The 27766-nt window shown below is 52.4% G+C and overlaps 1 protein-coding gene across 5 annotated transcripts; it reads left to right on the top strand.

Moving 5' to 3' along the window:
- Window positions 1-3263: 3263 nt before the first annotated feature.
- SEMA4A (semaphorin 4A) lies at window positions 3264-27555 on the top strand. 5 transcript variants are annotated; one of them, XM_084769875.1, is made up of 15 exons: window positions 3264-3286; window positions 7380-7547; window positions 9114-9274; window positions 10119-10181; window positions 10416-10514; window positions 10756-10861; window positions 11760-11876; window positions 12308-12432; window positions 12618-12793; window positions 14325-14475; window positions 21688-21868; window positions 23728-23846; window positions 24003-24160; window positions 24819-24919; window positions 25453-27555. In XM_084769875.1, exons 2-15 carry the CDS (start codon window positions 7409-7411, stop codon window positions 26043-26045), a joined length of 2289 nt encoding a protein of 762 aa, XP_084626001.1. In that variant the 5' UTR covers window positions 3264-3286; window positions 7380-7408; the 3' UTR covers window positions 26046-27555. The 5 variants fall into 5 exon arrangements, with proteins under 5 accessions (XP_084626001.1, XP_084626000.1, XP_084625999.1 ...); XM_084769874.1 differs by lacking the exon at window positions 3264-3286 and adding an exon at window positions 3337-3455; XM_084769873.1 differs by lacking the exon at window positions 3264-3286 and adding an exon at window positions 6371-6635.
- The last annotated feature ends 211 nt before the right edge of the window (window positions 27556-27766 follow it).

The following is a 27766-nucleotide window of genomic DNA, read 5'->3' as shown; positions in this document are numbered from 1 at the left end:
CCTTTTTGTTTGTTGTGTGTTTTGTTTTGTGTTTGTTTATTTGTCTCGGAGCAGTGTCTCTCACCAGGCAATTCTGACTGGTCTGGAACTCACTGTGTAGAGCGGGCTAGCCTCAAACTCGCAAAGATCTGCCTGTGTCTGCTGGAACTAAAGATCTGCACCACCACACACACTTGCCTTGAATTGTAACCTTTCAGATTCTGCATCCCAGGCTGGGATTACATTTCCCTCCCTTGTCACAACATCAATGGCTGTCAGAAGCAGGAAGGGAGGGTGTCCAGGGTCTTCCCTCTCTCGGCCTCTCCAGAGCCCAAGGGGCAGAGAAAAGGAGACTTGGGGGTGGGGCACTGAGAAGAGTCTGCCTTTCCAGACTGGTTATGGCGGAGTGGGGTGGGGATGCCCCCCACCCACCCCCAGCTCTGTCTTAGGTCCTTCCACTTCTTGGCCTTGTCCTCCATACCTCGTTCCAGCTGGTGCCAGTTGGCACCCCTCACCAGAGACTGAGGTGCCATGAATGTGGGGGAGGGGAGGGGAGGGAGTGAGCAGGACACAGGGGCTGGTGGTCAGAGCTGGGTGGCCAGCATGGCCGTCCTCATGGAGTGAGGCACAGGACAGGCGGAGGATTCTGGGGGCTTTCAGGGAAGGCAGCGCGGGGTCAGGCGCTCACATTGCTCCCCAGTCCCTTCCATCTCCTTTTTCTACATTCACCCCTTAAGCTGCCCCTGGCTAATTCTCCCTGGTCTCTTTAAGAGCTTCCTGGGAACTGGGGCACTGGAGGGGGCTGGCAGGCCGTCTCCCTTACCCTGCCTGGCCCTTGCTCGCCAGCCTGCCCGCCCCACGGGGTACTGACTCTGCTGGAAGTCTCTCGGACAGGGTCTGTACTCCTGCTGGGCTTTGGGGTAAGGTGTAAAAGCGGTGGTGGTTGGGGCAACCATGATCCCTGGAGGTGGCGTGGGAGTGGGATGCCAGGACACAGAGTGTCTGTGTGTCTGCTTTAGTGCATCATGGTGGGGTGGGGAAATGTCACTGTGGCCTCTGCCAGGAGGCAGGGCCTCCCCAGGAACTCTTAGGAATGATTCCTCAGCCACAGTTTGCCTGGGTCGCCTCACCTCCCTCCCGCTCTTTTCCCCCAGCGATCTTCATTTTGCTAAGCTCTATCAGCCGCTTGCTGCCCCTCCCACAATCAGCAGTACTGGCTACCCCATCCTCCCACAGGTGGGGAAACTGAGGCTAAGCAGCCAGTATTAGCCAGCTAAATACATTCATAGCAGCAGAGGCAGTGGCTCTTCCTTTTCCTTGAGAGGGTTGGGAACAAGAGAGCTGGGAGTCAGGCCAGTTCCCTTTCGAACCACCGCCACACGGGAGCTAAAACCCCTGTTCTCATGTCTGGATAACTTAGCTCCAGGATAAGTCTGAGAAGACCCAGGATGCTGTGGAGCCAAGGAGACCTGTAGGCACCACCACCCGCTTTTTATTTTTCCCGAGACAGGTTTTCCTCTGTGTAGCTTTGGCTATCTTAGACTCGCTTTGTAGACCAGGCTGGCCTCGAACTCGCAGTGATCTGCCTGCGTCTGCCTCCCGAGTGCTGAGTGCTGGTATTAAAGGTGAGCGCCACCCGGCTGTAGGCACGACTTTTCTTGGATCACTATGGGAGGCAGTCCCCTCCAATCCTGCCACACAGACTGGCCTCAGAGCCCCTAGGGGTGAAGGTGATGGTGGCAGGGAGTTAAGGACTCCATGGGAATCGGTTCCTCTGCACCAACTTCGCTGTGTCGCCCCCCCCCCACGTCACCCCCCCCCCCCAGTGCCTGGGAGAACACCCATAGAGGACACAGGCCTCGTCGTGTCCAGTACACAGGGACAGTGAGGGTAGAAGTTCAGAGGCAGGAGCATGCAGGTGGCCCTGCTGAGTCCACTTCTACTAGAAGCTACTTCTAGAGCGAGCCAGCACGTGGCCTGTCCCCGTCATCCCACCCTGGAAGGAAATGCTCACCCCTCCCAGCTCAACCTAGATTCAAAAGGGAACCGGGATTGGCCTGTAATGCCTTCTGCCCTGCCTGGCCCCTTCAGGACACTCACTTCCTTTTTTCCTAAAAATACTATGAAGTCTGTAAAGAGCCAGGCTGCTCGCAGTCGGCCTGAAGCGCCCTTCTCTTACTTACGGGACTCAGAGAGGGCAAGGGCCCAATCTGAGATAACCCAGCAAGTTATAGACCACCAGGAAGGACAGCGTCTAGAGACCCTGTTCCTTAGGCCCACGGTGCCTAGCGGGCAGGCAGTCCTGCACTCCTGAGAAGCCAGCCTACGGAGTCTCCCTTAGTTCCTCCCTTTCTTGAAGAAGTTGAGGCCCTGCGGGACAGAAGGGATTTCAGGGACAGGGTTACTCAGGAGCAGGGCAATTTCTAAAGTGCCCACAAATCTCTGTTTGCCTCTTCTGTGTCTCAAATGAGAAAGAATCCAGGTCACTGTTGGTTCTAATCTTCTGTTCCTACTTACTGTTAGACTTTTGGGGAAGTTCTTTCTGAAGTTGGCCTCCTATCCTCCTCTTACAACACAGGTTGGTTTGGGTTTTTTTTGTTTTTTGTTTTGTTTTGTTTTGTTTTCCTTCCTCTTCTCATGGGTCTCAGGAGCTGTTAGTTGTTGGTTTCTGGAGACACAACCCTCTCAGTAGTGGCTTAGGAAGAGAGTGTGGGATCTGAACCCCCTCCCTCAAAGGTCAGGATGTTAATGAAGATGGTTTCCTGAGCTTGGTGGTGGTGGAGACTCCCGCATACACGTATGCATGTTTGTATACATCCTCAGCGGTAAACTCCAGTTATAGGTGGCTGGCTAGTGTTCATTTGCATCTTCCTTATGCATTCACAGTACTTAGTCAGAGAAACTGGCCACAAAGGGGATTGCCTCAGTGGTCTCCTACAACCGAGATCTGCACACGGATGCCTACCTGAGGGTGGGCTAAGGAGCTGAACAGGGTCCCAGGGGTTATAGCACTGCCCCCCCCCCTTGCCACATCTGGAGTCCTGCCTCCACAAATGAGAATCCAGAAGCCACAGAAGTGGGGCACAGTGGGACAGGAGAGGAGGAGGAAGAATATGGGGAGATTCTAGTCCCTCCCACTTAGAGATGCGGTCGCCATGGTGACTAAGGACCAGTGAGGTGGGATGGGGTTGAGGATGGGGGTGGGAGGGTGGCGGGAAGGAGGCACTGGGAGACGGGAAAGCCAAGCTGCCAGGCATTCCAGGGGGAGGGAAGCACGGCGGGCGGCGGGCGGAATCCCGAGCCCCAGGTAAGAAACCGGGGAGCTGACAGACAGTGCGGAACCGAGGGGCGGGCCATTGTCTGGCGCTGACTCTGCCCTGAGGAGGAGCAGACAGAGAAGTCAGACCATTGTGTGTAATGCTCAACGCAGCTTCCAGCACTAGCCAGACTAGAAGAGGGAACCCAAGAGGCTTTGGGTAAGGGGTTAGGTGCATGGAGTGGGGTGGGTGGTAAGCATGCTGGAGACCTGCAGGGACAGGAAGATGGGGGGGGGGTGCTAGGGATACAGACTGGGAGCATCATTAGTGCCTACTCACACACACACACACACACACTCACACACACACACACTCACACACATGCACACACACACTCTTTCTCTTGTGCGCACGCACACACACACACGCATACACCCAATAGGCATGCAATCCATGTAAGTTGGTTTGACTGACTATAATCATTAAAAAAAAAAAAAAGCTCATGGCTTGAAAGGAGAGCTGGAAAAGCTTGTACCCCAAGACCCTGCTCTCCTAAGGGCTGCTCGTAAGGCTAGGAAGAGAAAGAGGCTGGGAAAACCCGACCTGCCAGGTCACTGGTGAAGCCAGGGGTGGCTTCTGCGCTGGCTCCCTCAGTGAAGGCTCCGTGCAAGGCAGGAGCTCAAGAGCGGCAAGGAGTAGGGTGAGGACCTGACCCTCCAGCATCCCTCCCTCCTCACCCCTGCTTCCTATGGCTACTTTTATTGATCTAGTTCCACAGGGAGGGGCTACTCTCCTTTGTGGTGGAGGGGGTGTGGGGGCATGTGGGAGGACTGGAATGGACAGAGGGAGCCTTAAATTTAACGCTGTGACTTCCAGAGGCTGACACACGGTCCTGGGGATTCCCCAGGCTGAGCTGCAGGCCTTATGGAGAATAGAGACTGGGAAGATGGCATTTGTTGCGAGCAGCAGTTCCTTCCTTCGGCTGCAGCCCTATGATACAGTTGCTCCTGTTGTGGTGCCCCCCCAACCCAATTTGGTATAAAATTATTTCATAACTGTACTTTTGCTACTGCTATGAATCGTAATGTAAATATCTGTGTTTTCTGATGGTCTTGGGCGACCCCTGTGAATGGGTTGTTTGAACCCCTCAAAGGGGTCTTGTGCCATAGCTTGAGAACCATAGGTCTATAGATTTCCTGCTGCCTGCCGCCAATCCTGGCTCAGAGGCTTCCGGTCACTGGCCTTGGTTTCCTCATCTGTGTAGTGAGGGGGGCGGGGGAGGGTGTGTGGCTTGCCAGCTCTGAGCTTCCTGGGAGCCGAACCTGCTACATAATTTGTGGGGCCCAGTGTGAGTGAGAATGTAGTCCTCTTTTAAAAAACCATATTTAGGCTCTCACGGCAGCAGGATGGCATACCCAGCATGGGGCCTCTTTGGTTAGGGTTCAGGGGTGTGAGGTTGACCTGAAAGGCCCTGTGAGGAGAGAGAGTGGGTGGCACCGAGGGACCGGAAACACTTAGGCTGAGTCTGACATCAGATGGCCTCTCTTTGGGGGAGACCTCTGTTCCTTGTGAGTCAGGGAATCATCCCAGAGTGATTGGTTCTCTCAGCTGGAGGAGCGGGGGGCCCCTGGTCCTCCCACCCTGACGCTTGCTCACTCCATCCGTTGAGCAGTTTTGAGCTGAGTTAACCCACTAGGGCAGGAGATGGGACCGAAGGAGCCAGCTGTTTAGGCAGCTTCCGAACGAGCCAGGTCTGAGGAAGATGGGGGAGCAGGCTGTCCAGCCTACGTGGCCTCGCTTCCTTTCCCTGTGCGAGAAGACAGTAGTGGATTAGAGCACAGGCAGGGTGGCATTGGAGCTGCTCTTCTGGCTTTCCCTAGCGCAGCTCCTCCCTGTGACCCAGATAGGCCAATCTGTCTCCAAAGAGAGGCCCTGGGGTGGTGGCTTCCCCAAGCCCGAGTTCGATAGAGGTCAAGGCGACTTAGAAGATAGTGTCAGGAGAGAACAGCGAGATTGGCAGAATCCTCACAATGAACATCAGAGTTTGAGGAGGAGGGGGCGGGGCTTAGCAAGCTTTGACAGATACAGCCTTCTGGAGGGTCAGTGTGAGCCCAGCTCCTGGGCCGTGGCAGAGAATGGGAGCAGAAGAAGAAACATAAAGGGAAGGCCAAGGGGGCTCTCCCGAGGAATGCATCTACAGCCCCCCAGTCCCCAGAGCTATGACCGGCAGGGGGCTCTCCCGAGGAATGCATCTATAGCCCCCCAATCCCCGGAGCTGAGACTGGAAGGGGACCCTGGCAGTGAGAAATGTGTTTAGGATGGAGATCAGTCCCGGGTCATCTTTCTGTTTAACCTGAAGTCAGCTGACCTGGGTGAGTGGGCAGGATTGCAATCACTCTTTATTGGCCTAGCAGCCCCTGGTTACTCATTAGCCCTGCGTTATGCGTCTTCCTGGAGCCTTTGGGGAGGCGGAAGTAGCCACCTGGGTGGCTCTAGCTGGGTGCTGCCTCGCCAAGGTGCATCCCACAACGCATGAGCTCAAATGGGAAATTTCTTGAATTTCCCACCGGCCTGATGTTGCCCTATGTGTAGGAGACATTAAATTACAGGAGGCTTCCTAGGCAAGGCTATAGATAAAAATCTAATATAAATCTAGGGGTTTTTTTTCCTTCTTTTATTTTTTGTTTATTTGTTTTGAGGCAGGCTTCTCTGTGTAGCCCAGGCTATCCTGGCACTCCATCTGTAGACCAGGCTGGCCCTTTGAACTCAAGAGATCCACCTTCCTGTGCCTCCTCCTGAGTTCTGGGGTTTAAAATCATGCACCACCATGCCCGGCTTTAACTGTTTTATCTTTTCAAGGCTGTGGTCCCCACTAAGTGTGGGAGGGCAGAGGTCTCAGCATGTGGCTGTGGGGGAAACCCTACCTCAGGGTCAGTAAAAAGAGGAATACGAGAGAGACAGTGTCATACTGAGCAGCCTTAAGCAAGAGGAGCCTGCAGCTTAGGCTGGTTAGACTGGAAGTGATGTGCTAGAGAAACAAGGACGAAGCGGCCTGGAAGGAACTCTTAATTTCTGGATAGACCAAGGAGGGAGGGAGGTGTGTCTCCTGAAAGGCCCGTGAGCCTCACCCCCCTCACCCCCCTCCTTCCAGTCTCCCCGCCCTGATCCACCATTCACCAACTTCCGCCCAAGCCAGGATCTGTCACAACTCGAGGTAGAAATTCTGGTTTCCCTGGCCTGGAACCCACACTGGCTCTGGCAGGATGGGTGCCTGGAGGGCCGCGCTCCCGTTCCAGCCAGGCTGAGCCTTCTCCCCTTGCCTGGACCCCCTTCTTTGCCTTGGATGGCATCCTGCGTCAGGCTTTGAACCCAGGACTTCTCAGTGTGGCTGGCTTAAGGGTATGTGAGCTGAGGTGGGCGACTTGCACCGGGTGGTCGTGGGGAAGGATGATGCAGAGCTCCTGAGAGGCAGACAGCGGAGGCACAGAGACAAGGGGGTGGGGGTGGGGGTTGGGGGGGCTGTAGAGGTTGGGATTCTGCCAGTGACTCCTGCCCAGGCCACTCCCAGGAAATGCAGCCGGCCAAGCTGGTAGATAAATTGGCATGCCGACACCCAAAGAAAAGGGCTAGATAGGCCCAATTAAGCAAGAGTCAGAGCCCTTGAGGGGGACCCCCCCCTGGGGGGGGGAGCCTCAGGGAGAGAGGGGTTGGCTGTCTGCCTGGGTTGCAGTGAGTAGAAGGGCTCACAGGGTGTCAGCTGAGTGACATGCCAGCCTGGGGAATCTACCTTCTGAGTGGGGGAACTAGTTCCCCAGAAGCCCTTTGCCCAGGGCCAGGAATAATCAGGGTTGTGAACCATGGGGCCAGGAGACGCTCAGGCGCTCAGGGGCAAGAACGGAAAGGAACTTCCTATGTGTCAGGTGAGAAATGCCAAGGTGGGCTTTTAATAGTAGGAGATCAGGGACCCAGACTGGGCCTACCCACACCCCTGTGCGGAGGGCAGGGGGAGGCTGGGAGTGGGATGGAAGTGAGACTCTGAGGGCCCTTCCAGAGAGGAACTTCTGCCCCCTTGGGGCTCTCTTATTGGCCCTCAGGAAGGGTGTGGTAAGCACTGCTTACCCAGAAAGTGCCTGTTTCCCCCAGAGCCATCTGGTGACAGTCTCTGTCTGACCATGGCCCTACCATCCCTGGGCCAGGACCCCTGGAGTCTCCTGGGTGGTATTTTCTTCCAACTGTTCCTGCTGCTGTCACTGCCACCTGCTACCGGGACTAGTGGGCAGGGGCCCGTGCCCAGAGTCAAATATCATGCAGGTAAGTGTCTGGTAACTGGGAGGTACGGATGGCACTGTAGAGACAGATGGAAGGGGTTGAGGAAGGAGAAGGGTGTCCCGGAGGGAGGGGGATGAAGGGGAGAAGCGTGGATGCCCGGGGCCAGCAGAGGGCCTGGGGGAAGGGGAGAGCCCTTGAGGCACAAACTGATCTGGAAGGGAAGCAAAGGGGGCCACCCGTTGCCTTTCTTCCAAGTCAGCAGTGACAGTGCCACTGTCGCCAAGCGCCAAGCGGGGTACCTTCAGTTCCTGCCTGCTTTCACAGCTTCAGGAATTCCCCAAAGACAAAGCCCATGCTAGATTGTCTGCTGAGATGACACCAGGCCAGACAGTGCCCAGGAGAATGGGCACCAGGAGAAAGAAGGCATCCTGGCAGCTCACCAGGGCCCAGCTTCAGTGGTGTCTTTGATGAGTCTGTGGGGCTTCTGACCCTTTTAGTTTCAGGAAATGTCCCAGAGGAAGTGCTACACACACACACACACACACACACACACACACACACACACACACACACACACAGAAATAAGGCAGCTCTGCTCACGGCTGTAGCTTGGCATCATCCTTCTCAGGCAGAATGGTAAAAGAGATGTAATTGCCAGTGGAAAGAGAGGCAACCCTGGGCGGGATAAGAGGGCAAACTCAGCAAGACTGAGCTTGGGGGGAGAAAAGCAGAGGGAGCCTTCTTCAGGGTGGGTGTGTGCAGCATTCGGGGGAGGCCAGCCCATGAGTACCTCAGTCCTAAGATTTCCTGAGGCCCCGAACAGGAACAGCCAGGTTGCCTTCTGATTAGTGCAGAGGCCCAGAAGATCTCCCTGGAGCGTCGCCTCCTCCTAGCTGACCTTCCAGTGCAGCAGGAGCCCACACATTCACACATGTATAAACACACACACACACACACACACACACACACACACACACCACCACCACCACCACCACCACCACCACCACCACACTAGGTAGCAAACCAAACGTGCCCTGCTAACCAGCGTACTTAGCCTGTCCAGCTGGTCATCGGGCGTGCCCACACTGATGGGGCTTAGAAATGGCAGGGGAAGCAGCTTTTCTAGTCACTGTGTTGCTACTGGTGGGAAATCCCGACAGCAGAGCAAGGGAAGGAAATGGAGGAAAACGGGAGGGGGGCAGAAACCGGTAACAGCTAGCTGCCTCTGTTTGTGGTTGAGAACCCCTTCCTGTGCCTACCTGTCAGTTGGTTTCCCTCTCTCATCCTGCCTCATGCCCCCCTCCACCAGGCCTGAGAGTTCTTCTAACCCCACTTCATTTCCTGTCTGTGTCGCGAGCAGGGTTCCCCCCACCCCCACCCCACCCCACCCCACCCCACCAGCCCCCAAGCTATCAATATCCTATCTTTGGTGCTCTTCTCTTCTGGGGACTCAACACACGAAGTTCAAGTGCCTGCTGTTGGGGGTGCAGGGAAAGGGGGCTGTCAGTAAAGAGCGGAAGGGTCCAGCTGCGGAGACCTGCCACCCCTCCCCCACCTTGGCCCCAGGGACCAGCTGCTGCTCACGGTTCCTCTTCATCCTCCCAACAGGAGATGGGCACAGAGCCCTCAGCTTCTTCCAACAAAAAGGTCTCCGAGACTTTGACACGCTGCTCCTGAGTGACGATGGCAACACTCTTTATGTGGGGGCTCGGGAGGCCATCTTGGCCTTGAACATCCACAACACAGGAGCCCCAAGGCTAAGGAACATGGTGAGAAGACCAGAGGCTAGCTAGGGTCCAGCTAGGAGTGGGCGCAGCAGCTGTTTCCATTTGAGCGGCCACCTGCCACCCTCTGAATCGGCAGTGACAGAGGGACACGTTCTGTGGCCTCGCTATCCACTGAGGCCGCGGATACTGATTGAGTAACATCAGTAGCCGATACGGCTGACATGGAACTCATTGGCACAGGAGAAAAACGTTGGATCAAATCAGTGGCTCGAATAATTTGAGGTGCACCCTACTCAGAGAAATCGTGATTTTTGTGTTATCCTCACCCAAATGACAGAAATGTGAGGGGAACAGGGCAGGGGAGGGAGGGAGGCGCATTTTCCTGGGCCCTTTTTAGTGTGTGGTCTCCTGGCCACCTGCACATAAGGGGTGTGGGTTAAAACTCCAGAGTCTTGGACAAGGAGTGTCGCTCACTGGCAGAGCACTTGTCTGGAGTGTGGAAGGCTCTGGGTGTATTATCCGCACCCCTCCTCTGCAGCTTCTCTAAGGAGCTGACAGTCTCCCCCAGGAAATATGTGGTTTATAAGCACTGCTGTGGATGCCGGGCATGTACCCATGGCATCTGGCTGTAACCACCAGCAGGCTGTGACATGGAGCCAGAGTGCTGTCTGGTTCTGCCACGGAGCCATGTCCGGATGATTCCTAATATTATGGAAGTTATAGTCCTGATCAAACTGGCTTTATGACCATCTGCCAGGCCACCACTCACCACTTACTGGTGGTTTTAGATCAGAGCTGGGGGAGTGGGGGAGGGCGTGGCTTATATAGAAAAAAAACCCGAAGACCTCATTTCCTCTCATCTGTTCCTCGCAAATCTCCACTTTAGATACCCTGGCCAGCTAGTGAGAGAAAAAAAAGTGAATGTGCCTTTAAGAAGAAGAGCAGTGAGGTAAGTGCAGGTGGGGGCAGAGTGGCTACAGAACCCTGGGGCTATATAAGGCCACCACAGATGACCCGAGGGCCAGCACAGGAGGGCCTGTCCCTGTGACTATTGTCTGGATCATGGTCTGTCAAAGAGTTCCTTGGTGCTGATCTCAGCCCTTCTCTCCACTGGGAATGGGTCCTAAGGCCCCAGGAGTTTGGGGTAAGGGGCCTGACAGCCCATTTCTCTGCCTCTCCCTAGACACAATGTTTCAATTTCATTCGTGTCCTGGTCTCTTTCAACAACACCCACCTCTATGCCTGCGGGACCTTCGCCTTCAGCCCTGCTTGTACCTTCATTGTGAGTTGTCTGACCGCCCCACTTGCCCATAGTCCCCGCCCCCACGCACACCTCTTTTCACACCCACCCCAGCATCTCCTCAGAAGCTTTGAGAATCTCTGGTCCCTAAGGACCCTCCTGAGATTCCTAGCTCCAGACCAGCTTCCCTCTCTGTCCCTTTTACTCCCTCCCTCATCGTGTTCCTCATCTCTCAGACGTGCGACCCTGGCATTCTGGGCTCCCAGCCTCTTCCCCCCTCTAGGAACTCCAAGATTCCTACCTGTTGCCCATCCTGAAGGACAGAGTCATGGATGGGAAGGGCCAAAGCCCCTTTGACCCCGTTCATAAGCACACAGCTGTCTTGGTCGGTGAGTATGGGTCCTCTCAGGCTATCCTAAAATGTGTCTTTTCTAGCCACTCTGGGAAAAGCAAGGTATGAAAGAGTTTTCCCTGCCGGGCGTGGTAGTGGACGCCTTTAATCCCAGCACTCGGGAGGCAGAGGCAGGCAGATCTCTGTGAGTTTGAAGCCAGCCTGGTCTACAGAGTGAGTCCAGGACAGTCAAGGATACACAGAGAAACCCTGTCTCAAAAACCAAAACACACACACACACACACACACACACACACAGAGAGAGAGAGAGAGAGAGAGAGAGATTGATTTCCCAAAAAAAGGGACAGAGGGAACCAGGAGCGGTGGAGAAACCAGGCTCCTCAACCACTATCCCCCCCTGAAACTGTTCCCAACGGGGTGGAAGGAAATCACTGTGGGAAGATACAAAGCCCTAAGGTGAGCACCAGGTGAGGCCTGAGGTCCAGCCACCTGTCTGACCACTGTCACACCTGAATGCCTCTCCTGATGCGCTACATTGAGCTGGGTACTGAAGGGGCCACAGCAAAGAAGTCATGCGCCTCTGCCTGGACACAAACCATCACAGACCTCCCACCCTGGCTTCCTACAGGAGATGGCCATTGCCTTTTGCGCAGACTTAAAAGATAAGCAGGGACCCAGGGTGTGTGAGCACAAGACAGTCGTTTTCTGGGATTGGTGTTACAGGAAGGACAAGACAAAAATAAATAAATAAATAAAAAGGCTGTCCAGTGCTCAGTTTAGAAGGCTGCCTGTAGGCAGAGGGGTCTAAACAGGGTGCCTGCGAGCTGGCCTTTGGAGTTCTGCAAGAGGGTACAGAATAGGAGGAAGGCATGTCTGAGGAGGGCAGGCAGCCTTCCCCTGATACACCTGCCTCTTCTCCCTCTCCCCGGTCCCAGATGGGATGCTCTATTCTGGCACCATGAACAACTTCCTGGGCAGCGAGCCCATCCTCATGCGGACGCTAGGATCCCAGCCTGTTCTCAAGACTGACATCTTCCTACGCTGGCTGCACCGTAAGGCCCTGGTTCCCAGTCAACACAAGTTTGGGGCCCCCTTCCTGACCCCTGGGGTCTGTGATATGACTTAATTCACTCAACTCTCTTTGCAAAGATGAGTTACAGTAGTCCACACAGCTGTCTGGGGTGGTGCACCCCTTTAATCCCAGCTGTCGGGAGGCAGAGGCAGCAGCAGGTGGATCTCCGTGAAGGGAGGCCAGCCTGGTTTACACAGTGAGAGTTTCAGGCTACTCAGAGCCATAGTAAGGTCCTATCTCAAAAAATAAAAAATAAAAAAGGAATAAAGTACACATATGTCTCAACGGGCTGTGGGCTGGGAGGCAACATCTGCCCTTGCCCTCAGAACCCACCCACCACTGTCACCAAAGGAACGCTCAGCATCCAGATGCTCAGTCCCCTGAGCTATCTGTTCCTCCCCCCCCCCGCAGCGGATGCCTCCTTCGTGGCAGCCATCCCGTCCACCCAGGTCGTCTATTTCTTCTTCGAAGAGACAGCCAGCGAGTTTGACTTCTTTGAGGAGCTGTATACATCCAGGGTTGCTCGAGTCTGCAAGGTCTGCCCCACCCCCGTGCTCCCCCTCCCCCGCCTCTCCCGCCCCCTCCACCCCCGGTCTGCTAGGAAGCCAATGGGTCTGCTAGGAAGCCAATGGGAATGAGGAAGGGGTGGGAGGGGCCCCGTGGGAGGGCCCCCCCCCCCGCCCCGGTCCACGCAAGGCCTTGACAGCGCTGGTTCCCCTAGAACGACGTGGGTGGTGAAAAGCTGCTGCAGAAGAAGTGGACCACTTTCCTGAAGGCCCAGTTGCTCTGCGCTCAGCCAGGGCAGCTGCCTTTCAACATCATTCGCCACGCGGTCCTGCTGCCCGCAGATTCCCCGGAGTCTGTTCCCCGCATCTACGCAGTCTTTACCTCCCAGTGGTGAGCAACAGGGCAGGGAAAAGGAGGGCTGCGTTGGGGATCCAAGGGAAGGGAGGAAATCTGATACAAGCCTGCTTTATACTCTGCGCTTTACATCGGGGAAGGCGTTTGAGCATCACCAGATCCCAGGGATCCTGCAGTCTCTCATGCATAGGGAAAAACAAAGCTCAGAGACTAACTTTATTCAGCCCCGTTCCAAAAAGGACGGAAAGAGGCTTACAGATGGCTGACACTAAAAATCAGCAAAATACGTAGCATCTGTTCTCAGCACTTGGAAGGTAAGAGGCTAAGGAGTTGGAGGCCAGGCTAGGATACACAGAGAGAGCTTGTTCCAAACAAGGCAAAACAGCGATAAAAACAAAGGTAGGGCTGGAGAGATGGCTCAGAGGTTAAGAGCCCTGACTGCTCTTCCAGAGGTCCTGAGTTCAATTCCCAGCACCCACATAGTGGCTCACAACCATCCATAATGTGATATGATGCCCTCTTCTGGCCTGCAGGTGTACATGCAGGTAGAACACTGTGTACATAATAAGAAATAAATACATCTTTAAAAAAACAAAATAACAAAGGGAGACATGGTAATGAGAAGGAAGATCAGGAGTTCAAGGACTAACGTCTCAAAAGTGAACAAGGGCCAGATCGGTAGAGTGCTTGCCTAGCACGTATAAAGCCTTGGGTTGGATTTCCAGCACCACGTAAGGCAGGCATGGTGGTTCCTGGGAAGCAGAGGCAGGAGGGCCGGTCACTCTCAGCTGTAGTGAGGACAGCCTCCGCTACTGGACACTGTTTCAAAACAAACAGGCAAAAACCCACCCACGAGGAAAGGACATGGTAACAAAAAGGAAAATACCAGAAGGTCGTGGAGGGTCTATATGGCACAAATGCGATTGTAAAACTAGCCACACATGTAGCAGCTGCTTCCTAACGGTCAGGGTTAAGAGGGAGAACCTTATGGTTGAGAAAACGGGAACCAAGAAAGGTCCAAAGGGCCCACAGCCATGGCCTGGCAACACCGCGCTTAGGCAGCAAATGTGTGTGGGTGGTCTCACATCAGTCAGATGCAGAACTGAGAACCCAGGCAGTGTGTTAGAGAGTGGGAGAGACATATTGATTTGACACAGCCCAGCAGAAGAAACGACAGGGCTGTGCTTCATTCTCTGAGAGCCACAGACCCAAGGGACTCAAAGAAGGCCACATGTAAATTCAGCCGGGAGCCGGTTCTCCTACTCTTCCTGTGGGCACAGCCACACCTGGGCAGGATAAGCAGGGGCCACTCCAGGGCCTGTGCCCCAATTAATCCTCATTAGGAACAATCATATTTCAGATCCCAAGATGGGCATCTAGCCAGGCCTTAGGCCAGAGCCAGGGAACTCTGTGAGGCTCTTATCATCACAAGCAAGCAAGCAAACAAGCAAGAAGCCTTCAGAGGTTGGCCTGCCTCCTACCCTCCGGGCCTGCTGGGATTCCATTGAGTATTGCTTGGGCTGGAGGGGCGAGGAAACCACAGTGGGTTCCCTCTCACTGTTTTCAGGCAGGTTGGTGGGACCAGGAGCTCAGCAGTGTGTGCCTTCTCTCTCACGGACGTCGAGCGCGTCTTTAAAGGAAAGTACAAGGAGTTGAACAAGGAAACATCACGCTGGACCACTTATCGGGGCCCGGAGGCCAGCCCAAGGCCAGGCAGCGTGAGTACCACCCACTCCTCCCAGAGCATCCCAGAGTGCATGTAAAGGCATCGTCATGGCGTGGTAGATGCCCACACACCCAACCCAGCTGCCCGTATGCCACAGATGGCCAATACCACCCTGTATCCAGAACAGTTGTCAGAGACACATCTTTCCCAGTGCTAAGTGAACACCAAAAACCTGGCTATCTCACCAAAGAATTAGGAGCGCGTGGGCTGGGTGCCAACCCCAGTGTTGGGCAGCTTCACCCACAGTTTGGTATTTTCAGACAGAGTTCATTGTAACCCACACTGCCCTTAAGCTTCTTACTGCCTTGCCTCCACCCCCCAAATGCTTGTCACCTGCTCCGTTTGCTCGTAACTCTTGTAAAAATCTGAATTATGTGAACATCTTGAGAGGATCCTATAGGCTGAGCAGAGTTGTACGTGTCTGTCATCCCAGCACTCAGGAGGAAGCAGAGGCCAGGGTTGGGGGTGGCGGAGGGGGGAAGGGTGTGTGGGAGGGTGGGGATCAATGCAAATTCAAGGCAAGCCCGGGCTACTCCGTGAGATTCTATCTCAAAGATATCAGGAGGGGCAAATAAATACAAAATCAAAGAAGCCTATGTGGGATTGGTTCTGGAACACAGCTCCCATCCAAGGCTGGCCTCACACTCACCTCCTGCTCTCTTTTGCATGTCTCCTTTCAAACTCAAGTTCAGTGTCACAACATTGGGAGCTTGAAATTTACTTTTTAAAAAATTATTATTATATATATGAATGTTTATTTTATGTACACCTGCATGTCACAGGAGGCCATCAGATTCCATTTCAGATGGCTGTGAGCCACCACGTGGTCGCTGTGTTGAGTGCAGGGCCTCTGGAGAGCCGCCAGTGCTCTTAACCGCTGAACCATCTCTCCAGCCCCCTGTCATAGTAATTTTGAGATTAATATCTATGACTCACTCACGGCTGAGCCACAATTGCTTTTCTCTTTTATGTACCTTTTGTTTTCTTGGGGTTATCGCTACCCTAATCTTTTTTTGCTTGCTTTTTCTAAGCTTTTAGATTCCTTTCAGTCTCCACCTGGATCTCCTAAAGTCAGATCACTGGCTCTTTAAACAGCTTTCCAAGAAAGCCTTCAGCCTGGCCGGCTGACCTTTGGTCTGCAACACCCTATAGCTTCCCTCCCCACTCTTCCTGGAAGAGTCCCTTGGCCACTCTCCAGTGATATAGCCTCTGTTTCCTGCATGCATCCCGTGGCTTCTTTCTTTTTCCTCCTTTCTTTCCTTCCTTCCTTCCTCCTCTCTGTTGAGACAGGATTCTTTTCTTTTGGTTTTTCTTTTTCTTTTTTTTTGGGGGGGGAGGTCTTTCGAGACAGGGTTTCTCTGTGTAGCCTTGGCTGTCCTGGAGTCACTTTGTAGACCAGGCTGGCCTCAAACTCACAGCGATCCACCTGCCTCTGCCTCCCGAGTGCTGGGATTAAAGGTTCTTTTGGTTTTTCAAGACAAGATTTCTCTGTGTTGCCTTGGCTGTCCTAAAACCATTTCCTGCAAATTTTGCAAGGCTCGCTCTGTGACCTGTAACTTCCGTAACTGTTTTGAGGGTTCCTAAACTGTTTTGGATGCCTAACCCTTTGGACTCTTTTAACGTTTAAATTATGTGTCTGTTTGACTGTGTGTGTGTGTGTGTGTGTGTCCAGGTCAGAGGACAGTTTACAGTGTCACTTGTCTCCTTCCGTTACCGACAGAGTGCAGGCTGTTGTCAGGCATCAGTTGCTGTCACCTGCTGAGCCACCTGGCCAGTCCCCTGTGCGCACAAGCTCCACACTGAGCTTGCATGGTCTATGTTGAACTGGGTGCCCAGTGGACCATTTTAGCATGAAAATTTCATTTATTTTCTTTACTTCTAACTAATTTTCTTAGCTGGGCATGGTGGTGCACACCGGTAATCCCAGCACTCAGGGAGGCACAGGCAAGTGGATCTCTGAGTTCAAGTCCAGCCTGGTCTACAAATATAGAGAACAGGACAGTCAAGGCTACACAAAGAAACCTTGTCTCAAAAAAAAAAAAGGCAAAGAAAAAGGAAAATTTTCTTGTGCTCAGTGTCTATTGCAGTCACTGTTCTATTGCTATGAGGAGACACCATGAGTAGGGCAGCATATTTATTTTTACTTTATTTATTTATTTGGTTTTTTGAGACAGGGTTTCTCTGTGTAGCCTTGGCTTTGTAGACCAGGCTGGGCTTGAACTAACAGTGATCTGCCTGCCTCTGTCTTCCAAGTGCTGGGATTAAAGGCCATGCGCCACCACTGCCCAGCTCAGCCCCCTTATTTTAATTAATTAATTGTTTTTGAAAGTGGTTTTGCTGTGTAACTCAGCCTGGCTTCAAAACTGTACTTCTCGTGTCTGTCTTTCAAGTGCTGCAATGACAGACACCCGGCTCACAGCTCAGACTGTGTCACAGATAATGGGTTTTTATTTGTTTTTTTTCTTTCTTTTTTTTTCTTTTGGTTTTTTGAGACAGGGTTTCTCTGTGTAGCCTTGACTGTCCTGGACTCACTTTGTAGACTAGGCTGGCCTTGAACTCACAGCGATCTGCCTGCCTCTGCCTCCCGAGTGCTGGGATTAAAGGCAGGCGCCAGCCACCATGCCCTGCTGTCACAGCTATCATAAAGCTGTGTTTTTCAACCTGTGAGTTGCAACCCCTTTGTGTAGGCCAAATGAGCCTTTCACAGGGCTCACTTAAGACAGCTGGGAAACACAGAGATTTACATTATGATCCATAATAGTAGCAAAATTACAGTTATGACATAGCAACGAAAATTATGTATTTATTTATTTTTTGGTTTTTCGAGACAGGGTTTCTCTGTGTAGCCTTGGCTGTCCTGGACTCACTTTGTAGATCAGGCTGACCTCGAACTCACAGCGATCTGCCTGCCTCTGCCTCCCGAGTGCTGGGATTAAAGGCATGTGCCACTATGCCCGGCTGCAACAAAAATAATTTTATGGTTGGGGGTCACCACAACATGAGGAGCTGTATTAAAGTGTTGTAGCATTAGGAAGGTTGAGAACCACTGTTTTAAAGGGTTTTTTTGCTGTGTGTGTGTGCATGTGTGTGTATGTATGTGTATATATATTTACATATATATATATACATATATATGTATATACATTTGTGTGTGTGTATGTATGTGTACATATATTTACACATATATATATACATATATATGTATATACATTTGTGTGTGTGTGTGTGTATGTATGTGTGCATGAGTGCTATAGGCCAGAAATTGATGTTCTGTTTCTTCCTCATTTGTTTCATCATCTCTTTCTTTCTTTTTACTGTGTTGTCCTAGCTGGCCTAGAATTCATTATTTAAACCAGGTTGATCTTGAACTCACAGAGAGCTGCCTGCCTCTGCCTCCCACGTGCTAAGACTAAGACTACTATGCCCAGCTTTCTGTCTTGGTGTTTTTGAGGCTGACCTCTCGCTGACCCTGGAGCTTATTGATTGGCTGGCCAGGGAGTCCTAGTCATCAATCCTCTTGTCTCTACCTCCCAACATGGGATTACAGGCACACACTACACGTGGATTCTATGGGGGTTCTGGGGACCCAAACTTACATCTTTATTTTGTACATTTATTGAGACATTTCCCCAGCTCCGCCCCTCTCCCCTTTAAAGACAGGGTCTCTCTGTGTAGCCTTGGCTGTCCTAGACTCACTATATAGACCAGGCTGGCCTCGAACTCACAGTGATCCGCCTGTCTCTGCCTCTCGACCCTTTTAAGTCTCTTATAATTTATATTTTCTTTTAAAGATTATTATTGTAGCCAGGCTATTTATGTTTTATGTATATGTGTATGTGTGTGTGTTTTGATGTGTGCCACATATATGCCGGAGCCGGCAGAGGCCAGAAGAGGGTTTCAGATTCCCTGGAGCTAGAGTTACCAGTGAACCACACAACACTGGTGCTGGGAACCCAAGTCTGGTTCTGAAAGAACAGCAAGAATTCTCAGTCGATGAGGAGGCACCCTGCCCCCACCCGCCCACTCCCTTTTGTTTTGCAGTTTACTTCTTCTTATTTATTTATTTATTTATTTATTTATTTTTGGTTTTTCGAGACAGGGTTTCTCTGTGTAGCCTTGGCTGTCCTAGACTCACTTTGTAGACCAGGCTGGCCTTGAACTCACAGTGATCCACCTGCCTCTGCCTCCCGAGTGCTGGGACTAAAGGCGTGCGCCACCACACCCGGCTTTGCAGTTCACTTCTTTGTCCTGTACAGAGAGAGAGAGAGAGAGAGAGAGAGAGAGAGAGAGAGCGCGACCCTGGCACTCGTCCTAGCTAGGGACGACTTTGAGTTCCTGATCCTTTGCTTCTTCCTCCTAAGTGCTGGCTTTGCAGGCCTGAGCCACCATCCCCAGGTCAGTGCACTTGGTAGATTAGAGTTGTCTTGGATTTGAAGGTGCTGGCTGCTTTACTGTGACCGGTGGCCACCTCCTGCCTTGGGATGTGTGTGGTTCCTGCCTGCCCTCTTCTTTGTGAGGCGAGGACTCCTCTAATTTTAGGGACGAGATAGCTTTTCCTCTCCCTCTCAGGAGAGAGATGGGATTTTCTGTGACATTTTCTCCTCTTTGAATTATTTTTGTTTCCTCATAGGTGTTTGCTTTATTTTTCCTCTCCTACCTTCTCTCTCCCTCATTTCCCTCTCTCTAGTTATTTAAAAAAAAAAGGGAGGGGGTTGCTGGAGAGGCAGCTCAGCAGTTAAGAGCACTGACTGTTCTTCCAGAGGCCATGAGTTCAATTCCCAGCAACCACATGGTGGCGCACAACCATCTATAATGTGATCTGATACCCTCCTCTGGCCTGCAGATGTACATGCAGGCAGAGCTCTGTATACATAATAATAAATAATAAATCTTTTTTTAAAAAAAGGGGGGGAGCCTGGAAAGATGTCTCAGTGTTTAAAAACATTAGCTGCTCTTCTAAAGGATCATGGCTTTGATCCCAGTACTCACATGGTAGCTCACAGCCTTCTGTGACTCCAGGTCCAGGGGATCCGACATCCTCTTCCTGTCTTCCTAGGCATCAGGCACACACAGACCAACGTATATAGGAAAAACACCCATATACTTAAAATTAAAATTAAATGAAAAAAAAAAATACTGTGTGGGGTAGGGGAGTTTGGAGACAGATCTCTCTATTATGTAGTTCTGGCTGTCCTGGAACGTGTTATGTAGACCAGGTTGGCCTCAAACTCACAGAGTCTGCCTTCCCAGTCATGGGATTAAAGGTGTATGTCACCACACCTGGTTTCCTCTTGGGTTTGTGTTTCTTTTCCTTTTGTGTGGTTCAGTTTGTCTTGTTTGCAGTTTTACCCAAAAATCTGGTGTTCCTTGGCTATGTTCTTACCTATATAGAACGTGGTGGCTCACACCTGTAATTCCAGTGCTCAGGATACTGAGGCAGATTGAGAGTTCAGGGCCAGACTGGGCTACACAATGAGGCCATGTCTGGAATCTTTGAAAGTGTGGGAGAGGGGCTGGAAAGATGGCTCAGTGGTTAGGAGCAGGAGTTGCTCCTCCAGAGGTCCTGAGTTCAGTTCCTAGCAACCACATGGTGGCTCACAGCCATCTAGAATGAGATCTGGCGCCCTCTTCTGGCCTGCAGGTGTACACTGTATGCATAAAAAGATTTATTTATTATTTATACAGTTGTCTGCCTACACACCAGAAGAGGGCTCCAGATCTCATTATAGATGGTTGTGAGCCACCATGTGGTTGCTGGGAATTGAACTCAGGACCTTTGAAGGAACAGACAGTGCTCTTAACCTCTGAGCCATCTCTCCAGCCCCTAAATAAATAAATCTTAAAAAAAAAAAGTGTGGGAGAGGCTAGAGAGGTGGTTCAGTGGTTAAGAGTGCTTACTTCTTTTGCAAAGGACCTGGATTGGGTTCCCGGCTTCCACCTCAGGCAGCACCAGGGGATCTGATACCTCTGGCCTCTGCAAGCACCTGACTCATCCAAGCATATACACACAAAGAAAGAGTAATAAAGTGAGATATTTTTAAAATATTTTAAAGAGCCAGGCATGGCGGTGCACGCCGTTAATCCCAGCACTCGGGAGGCAGAGGCAGGCGGATCGCTGTGAGTTCGAGGCCAGCCTGGTCTACAAAGTGAGTCCAGGACAGCCAAGGCTTCACAGAGAAACCCTGTCTGGAAAAATAAAAAACTAACTAAATAAGTGAAAAATAAATAAATAAATAAAATAAAAAATAAATAAAAATAAAAAATTTAAAATCTCCATAGGAAGAAGCAAAAAAAAAAATTTATATGTAGATATAGTTGCACATGTTCTTTGCTGGCACAAAAATGAGATGTAGATGTTTACAGTTGAGTTTGCGGCTCAAAGAGGTGAAGTAACTTGTGTTACTACACCTTGTGGTGATCACACTGCACAGCTTGTGGTGACAGTTGGGACTGGCTTCAGGAAGACACTCTTGAGTAGGAAGGATGATTCTCTCCGGTTGACAGGGCCTCGAGCAGACAGCGTGTCCAACACCCTCACGTATGAGTGAGAAACAGGGCTCAGAATGGAAGAAGAACTCCCCCAAGTCACGCAGCAAGTTCATGTAAAACTGCCACACCGCCCCTTTCTGTCACACCTCCATTCTGTCACTGACTCAGTGCTGACTGTGCTGGGTCCTATGCCACGCCAGGGAACCACAGACACAGTAAAGCAGGGTGCTGGCACTGATGCAAGCGCGGAGGACCAGGGCAGTGAAAACAGCTAATACAGTCCACAGGGTATGCTGGCCCTGCCCCATGCCGCTTGCTTTTCTTTCTTTCTTTTTTTTTTAATTATTATATTTATTATTATGTATACAGTGCTCTGTCTACGTGTACACCTGTAGGCCAGAAGAGGGCACCAGATCACACTATAGATGGTTATGAGCCAATGTGGTTGCTGAGACTTGAACTCAGGACCTCTAGAAGAACAGGCTCTTAACCACTGAGCCATCTCTCCAGCCCTACGTGCTTTTCATATATTAGTGCATTTCAGCCTCTCAGAGAGCCCAGGAGCCCTGGCTCTGAGTTTTACCCACCGTCTTGAACAGGACTGCCCTTAGGGAGGGGGACAAAGGAGGGTAGGAGAGGGGGAGGGTGGGGTGCACCCATGTATGAGCTAAGGAAAAAGTGCTAGCTGACAGGGTCTGCTTCTGTCTTCTTCCAGTGCTCCACGGGCCCCTCCTCTGACAAAGCGTTGACCTTCATGAAGGACCATTTTCTGATGGATGAGCACGTGGTAGGAACACCTCTGCTGGTGAAGTCCGGTGTAGAGTACACACAGCTTGCCGTGGAGCCAGCTCTTGGCCTTGATGGGAGCCGCCACGTGGTCATGTACCTGGGCACGTGTGAGTACGGGTTCCAGAAATATGTACCCGGGATGACCAGGATAGGGACTGAACCCAGGCGAGGCAGGAAGCCTATAAGCTCATCCACTTCTTCAGTTTGTTCAGTTAACAGGTGTTTAGTGTGTGAGCCGCACCCCACCCCCCACCCCCACCATGGGGTCCGGAGACTGCAGGCAAGCACTGCACCAACTGTGTATGTCCTTAGCCCCATTGCTTTCGGACAGACAGACAGACAAGACTAAAAGGATCCAGTAGAGAGGGTGATGGGAAGATGGCAAGAGAGGAGACCCTAGGCAGGTCAAGCTGTGAAGGGAACACAGTAGGCTGGGCTGAGAGAGCCAGAGAGCTCCTGTCCACAAGCTTTTGTGTCCTCTAGGAAGCAGGCAGCTTCCTCATGAGCCAAGAATTGGGGGAGGGCTCGGGAGAGAGGGGCGGGCTGCTGGGGAGTGTGGTTAGATTGCAGAGCAGATGGAGGGCATGTGCTTTCCTGGGAGGAAGCCACGGGGTTCATTCACCCTCCCAGGCCCTACCAGGGGGTGTGTCTCTGCTGTGCCTTTGCTGAGCGTACAGTAGGAAGAATACAGACAAAAATTCCCCAGGCTTGTGGAGTGGGTGGACAAAGAGCATAAACTGTGCTGAATGAGAAAAGTGCACTGTGCATTAGCTGCAGAGTAGAAAGCCAAGTAGAGGGTGTGGTGGCACACGCCAGAAGTCCCAGCACTTGAGGAGGCAGAGGCAGGCTGATCGCTCTGAGTTCGAGGCTGGCCTGGTCAACAAAGCGAGTCCAGGACAGTCAAGGCTGCACAGAGAAACCCTGTCTCGAAAAAACAAAACAAACAGACCAAAAAAAAAAAAAAAAAAAAAAAGAGAGAGAAAGAGAGAGGAGAGATGAAAGAAAGAAAGCCAAGTAGAGCTTCTGCCTCTTTCTGTTATTCAGTCAGGCTAAGTGCCAACTTTGTAAATTATTTTATTTTATTTTTGAGACAGTGTTTCACTATGTAACTCTTGGTTGGCCTGACACTATGTAAACCAGGCTGGCTTGCAATTCATAATTCTCAGATTTCTAGGTGTTGGGACATTGCAACCGTTAAAAGGGTGGTCAGGCCAGGCAGTGGTGGCCCACACCTTTAATCCCAGGACTCGGGAGGCAGAGGCAGGTGGATCACTGTGAGTTCGAGGCCAGCCTGGTCTACAAAGTGAATCCAGGACAGCCAAGTCTACACAGAGAAACCCTGTCTCCAAAAAAATTACATACACACAAAGGAGGGCTTTGGTGTTGCAGGCTCATAATCCTAGTTACTTGAGAAGCTGAGGCAGGAGGATTGCACTTTAGTCCAGCCTGGGCTACCAAAAAGTAAAAAGAGGCCTGGGAGTGTAGCTCAAGGGGAGAGCACTTGCCTAGCACAGGAGAGGTCCTGGATTTAACCCTTCCCTTTCCCCACCCCCATACTAGAAAGAAAAATAGACAAGAGGCTGGGGAGAATTCAGATGCTGGGAACTCATTTAAAAGCTGGGCCTGCACTGGGCACCTCTAAATGCAGCACTGGGGGTAGAGGGTGGGGCAGCCAGGCTCCCTGGTGTTTATTTACTAGGCAGCCAATCTAGAGGATCTGCTAGTTCTGAGTTCAATGAGAGGGAGAGACTCTGTCTCAGTGGAGAGTGCCTGAGTTAAAGTCCTCCGCATAGATGTGTGCACGCACACCTGACAGGCACATACATCACATACACAAGGGAAGAACGCTGGCTATAAGAGCCCTCCATCTCTGGGCCACGGAGGGACCGAGTGGCCTGGATGCCCTGTGCCTCGTCTGCTGGGGAGGCGTGTGAGGGAACTTTCTACCTTGTCTCGGTCTCCGCAGCCACCGGGTCCCTGCACAAGGCTGTGGTGCCTGAGAACAGCAGTGCTTATCTCGTGGAGGAGATCCAGCTGAGCCCTGAGCCTGAGCCTGTTCGAAACCTGCAGCTGGCCCCCACCCAGGTGAGAAGAGGCTGGAACAGGACACGGTCTTTTCTGTGAGGAGGACCTAGGGAGCCTGGGCCAGCGTACGTGGGCTCCTGACATCCTCCATCTCTGTCTGTCTGTCTGTCTGTCTGTCTGTCTGTCTGTCTGTCTCTCTCTCTCTCTCTCTCTCAGGGGGCTGTGTTTGCAGGCTTCTCAGGAGGCATCTGGAGAGTTCCCCGGGCCAATTGCAGTGTCTATGAGAGCTGTGTAGACTGTGTCCTCGCCAGGGACCCCCACTGTGCCTGGGACCCCGAATCAAGAATCTGCAGCCTTCTGTCTGGCTCCACCCTGTGAGTGCCGGTCCTGGATGGTGGTGGGCTGTTACTATTCCTCCCCACCCTCAAAAGGGCACCAACACATTCACGCCCAGATTTCACCAGGGTCCAGTTCCCAAAGGTGGCCTTCTGCAAGGCAGTTTTGAAGCTGCCCTTATTTTGTTCTACCTGGACTCCCTAGCCTCACCTTTTCCCTGTAGTCCTCCCGTTCTCTTCCAACTTAAAAAAAAAATTATGGGCTGGAGAGATGGCTCAGCAGTTAAGAATGTTGACTGCTCTTCCAGAGGTCCTGAGTTCAATTCCCAGCAACCACATGGTGGCTCACAACCATCTATAATGGGATCTAATGCTCTCCTCTGGCCTGCAAATATATATGCAGGCAGAGCACTGTATACATAGTAATAAATAAATCTTAAAAAAAAGAGAGAGAGAGTAGGCACAGCTTCTCCTAAAAAAAATTATTTACTTATTATTATGTATACAGTGCTCTATTTACATGTATACCTGCCCACCAGAAGAGGGCATCAGATCTCATTATAGATGGTTGTGAGCCACCATGTGGTTGCTGGGAATTGAACTCAGGACCTCTGCAAGAGCAGACAGTGCTCTTAACCTCCGAGCCATCTCTCCTCCCACTTTCTAAGAGCTGTGTTCGCTTGCTTTGTCTTCTCAGGAGTTCCTGGAAGCAGGACATGGAACGAGGCAATCCTGAGTGGGCGTGCGCCCGAGGCCCCATGGCCAGGAGCCACCGGCGTCAGAGCCCCCCTCAACTTAGTGAGTGCGGGGTTGGAGGAGGTGCCAAGGCACTGGAGGGCTTTGGGAGGGGCTGGCTTTTCTGCCCCGTGCCTTGTGCAGCACCTGCCTAGGCTGAGACTTAAGTCCAGTGGTCAGGATGGCTCCGGAGCGGCCTGTGGACAGCTCAGAGGGTTCTGAGCTGGAGGCTGCATTAGGGTTCAAGTTGAGGTCGGTGTTGGTTTGGTGCCTGGGGAGGAATTAGAAATGCTGGAGGCTGCCTATAGCCACACCACTTTGAACAGGTCAGACCTTGGCCGATCTCAGAAGCTGCTAAGGGTTGACCTGGTTAGAAGTTAGATGGGAGAAAGACTGGGGGCTCGTTTGGGGTCTACCTTGGCGACAGAGAAACAGAAGGCATGGTGGTCCATACCAGTAATCCCAGACGCCAGGGTTGCTGAGAGTTCAAGGCCAGCCTGGACTACAGAGTGAGACCACATGCAAATAAAGCTGCTCTCCCTCCTCCCTCCCCTGCACACCCCCACTGAACGTGTCACCTCTTTGCTACCCTTCAGTTAAAGAAGTCCTGGCAGTTCCCAACTCCATCCTGGAGCTGCCCTGCCCGCACCTGTCAGCACTGGCCTCTTACCACTGGAGTCACGGCAAAGCCAGGATCTCAGAAGCCTCTTCCACCATCTACAATGGCTCCCTCTTGCTGCTGCCTCAGGATGGTGTTGGGGGCCTCTACCAGTGCGTGGCCACTGAGAATGGATACTCATACCCCGTGGTCTCCTACTGGGTAGACAGCCAGGACCAGCCCTTGGCCCTGGATCCTGAGCTGGCGGGCATTCCCCGGGAGCGTGTGCAGGTCCCACTGACCAGGGTCGGTGGTGGAGCTTCCATGGCTGCCCAGCGGTCCTACTGGCCCCATTTTCTCATCGTCACTGTCCTGTTGGCCATCGTGCTCTTAGGAGTGCTCACTGTGCTCCTAGCTTCCCCACTGGGAGCGCTTCGGGCTCGTGGCAAGGTTCAGGGCTGTGGGACTCTGCCCACCTTGGAAAAGGCCCCCTTAAGCAGGGAGCAGCACCTTCAGCCCTCGAAGGACCACAGGACCTCTGCCAGCGATGTAGATGCTGACAACAACCATCTGGGCCCTGAAGTGGCCTAACCTGAGACCACAGATAGGGAGTTGAGCAGACCAAGCCCCTAGCCGTGTAGGCTGGGCCCAGGCACAGTGCCACTCTGACCAGGGTGGGAGACGCTCCTGCTACTGTGTGTGTTACCTACAGCACCCAGTGGGGTCTCCCCCCTCAGAACTCTCTTCTGCAAGGGCATGCGCTGTCTCCACACCTGCACCCGTGCCGTGATGGGAAGAGGCAGACAGGAATCTTCAGTTTTGACCAACCCCAAGAGCCATCCTGCAACGTACCTACTCCAGGAGACCCTGAAAAGTGTGGCTTATCCAGGGTTCTGTGGTGACCAGCCCAAGCACCCGTGCAAGCTGGGGCTATTCCTCCAAACACCAGCCTGCAAGCTGCCACTCCGGAACCAGCTGTTGCTTTGAACACCAGCCCTCCCTTCTCCCGAGGTCTCCAAGATCCTTTAGGGAGTTGGCCCCTTGTGCTTCCCTTCCCAGTCACGCCCTACTGTTCGGGAAGTCTGTTCTGAAGTCTAATCACCTTCCTTCTTGCTTCAGTTTGGACGGGTTGTTACTGTCTATGCTCTGGCTAGAGTGATGGACACAATCTGAGCCTTGTTCACTCGTCTCGTGTGGCTGACCCCTTGAACTCTCCCTTCGTCTTCCCTTTGTTTTGGGAATCAGAAAACTGCTTGTCACAAGACAATTTATTTTTTATTAAAAAAAAAAAAGACATAAGCTTTAAGCAAGGCTTATGGTGTGCTGTTTCTGTGGCGGCCAAGTTCCCACCAGGACCAGGTCTGTGGGTGGCGCTCTGCAGTTCCTGCCAGCCCCGGCCTGCTCCAGGCAGCCCTACCCTGTGCTCCAGGCAGGGCGAGGACTGTGTGGACCAGCCTCAGCTGTGCCTCCCAGACACTCTGGCTGCCACACCTGCTGTCCCCGGCACACCCACGCTCATCGTGACTACAGTTTGGCTCTGCCCCCAGCAGCAGTTTTCTGGAGGTGTTCCATGGCCACCCCCACTCCGGCCCTGTCTGTCTGCACAGCTGAAAAGACAGGCTCTATCCACACCTCCCCACCCTACACTGCCTTTTCCTCCCTCAGTCGGAAAGGCACACATCGACCTGCCCGCCCCTCCGTTCTCTAGTGTGACACGCGGCAGGGCCCCACCTCACCTACCTGATGCCCTCCTCCTGACTACAGGTGTGTAAAACTACAGGCCATGCAAAACTGAGCACATGGGTTTAGGGGTAGCCATGGGTGATCCCAGCACTCAGAAGGCAGAGGCAAGAGAACCCAGGGCTGAAAACTAGCCTTGGCTACATAATAAGACAGAGGCCAACCTGGGCTACAAGAATGTCTCAAAACGGGCCGGGCGTGGTGGCGCACGCCTTTAATCCCAGCACTCGGGAGGCAGAGGCAGGCGGATCGCTGTGAGTTCAAGGCCAGCCTGGTCTACAAAGTGAGTCCAGGACAGTCAAGGCTACACAGAGAAACCCTGTCTCGAAAAACCAAAAAAAAAAAAAAAAAAAAAAAAGAATGTCTCAAAACATCAAAGCCAAAAAGCCAATCACCTTTCTTGTATGTGTACCTTTCCAGTCTGTACTTTGTTTGTCTTTCCTGTTACCACTGAACCCCAAAGAGTGTCCATCTGTCCCTCCGTCCATCTGCTAAGGCCTCTCTTTGTCCCCTCCCCAGCTCTCTTTAAGCCCCAGTGTGGAAGCTCTCCCCACCTCTCTGCTCCATGACCT

This window comes from Acomys minous (genome assembly GCF_964271855.1).
Source record: "Acomys minous genome assembly, chromosome: 19".
Lineage (NCBI taxonomy): Eukaryota > Metazoa > Chordata > Mammalia > Rodentia > Muridae > Acomys > Acomys minous.
Note: the sequence above shows the minus strand (reverse complement) of the source record. Positions and strands in the feature narration are given on the sequence as shown.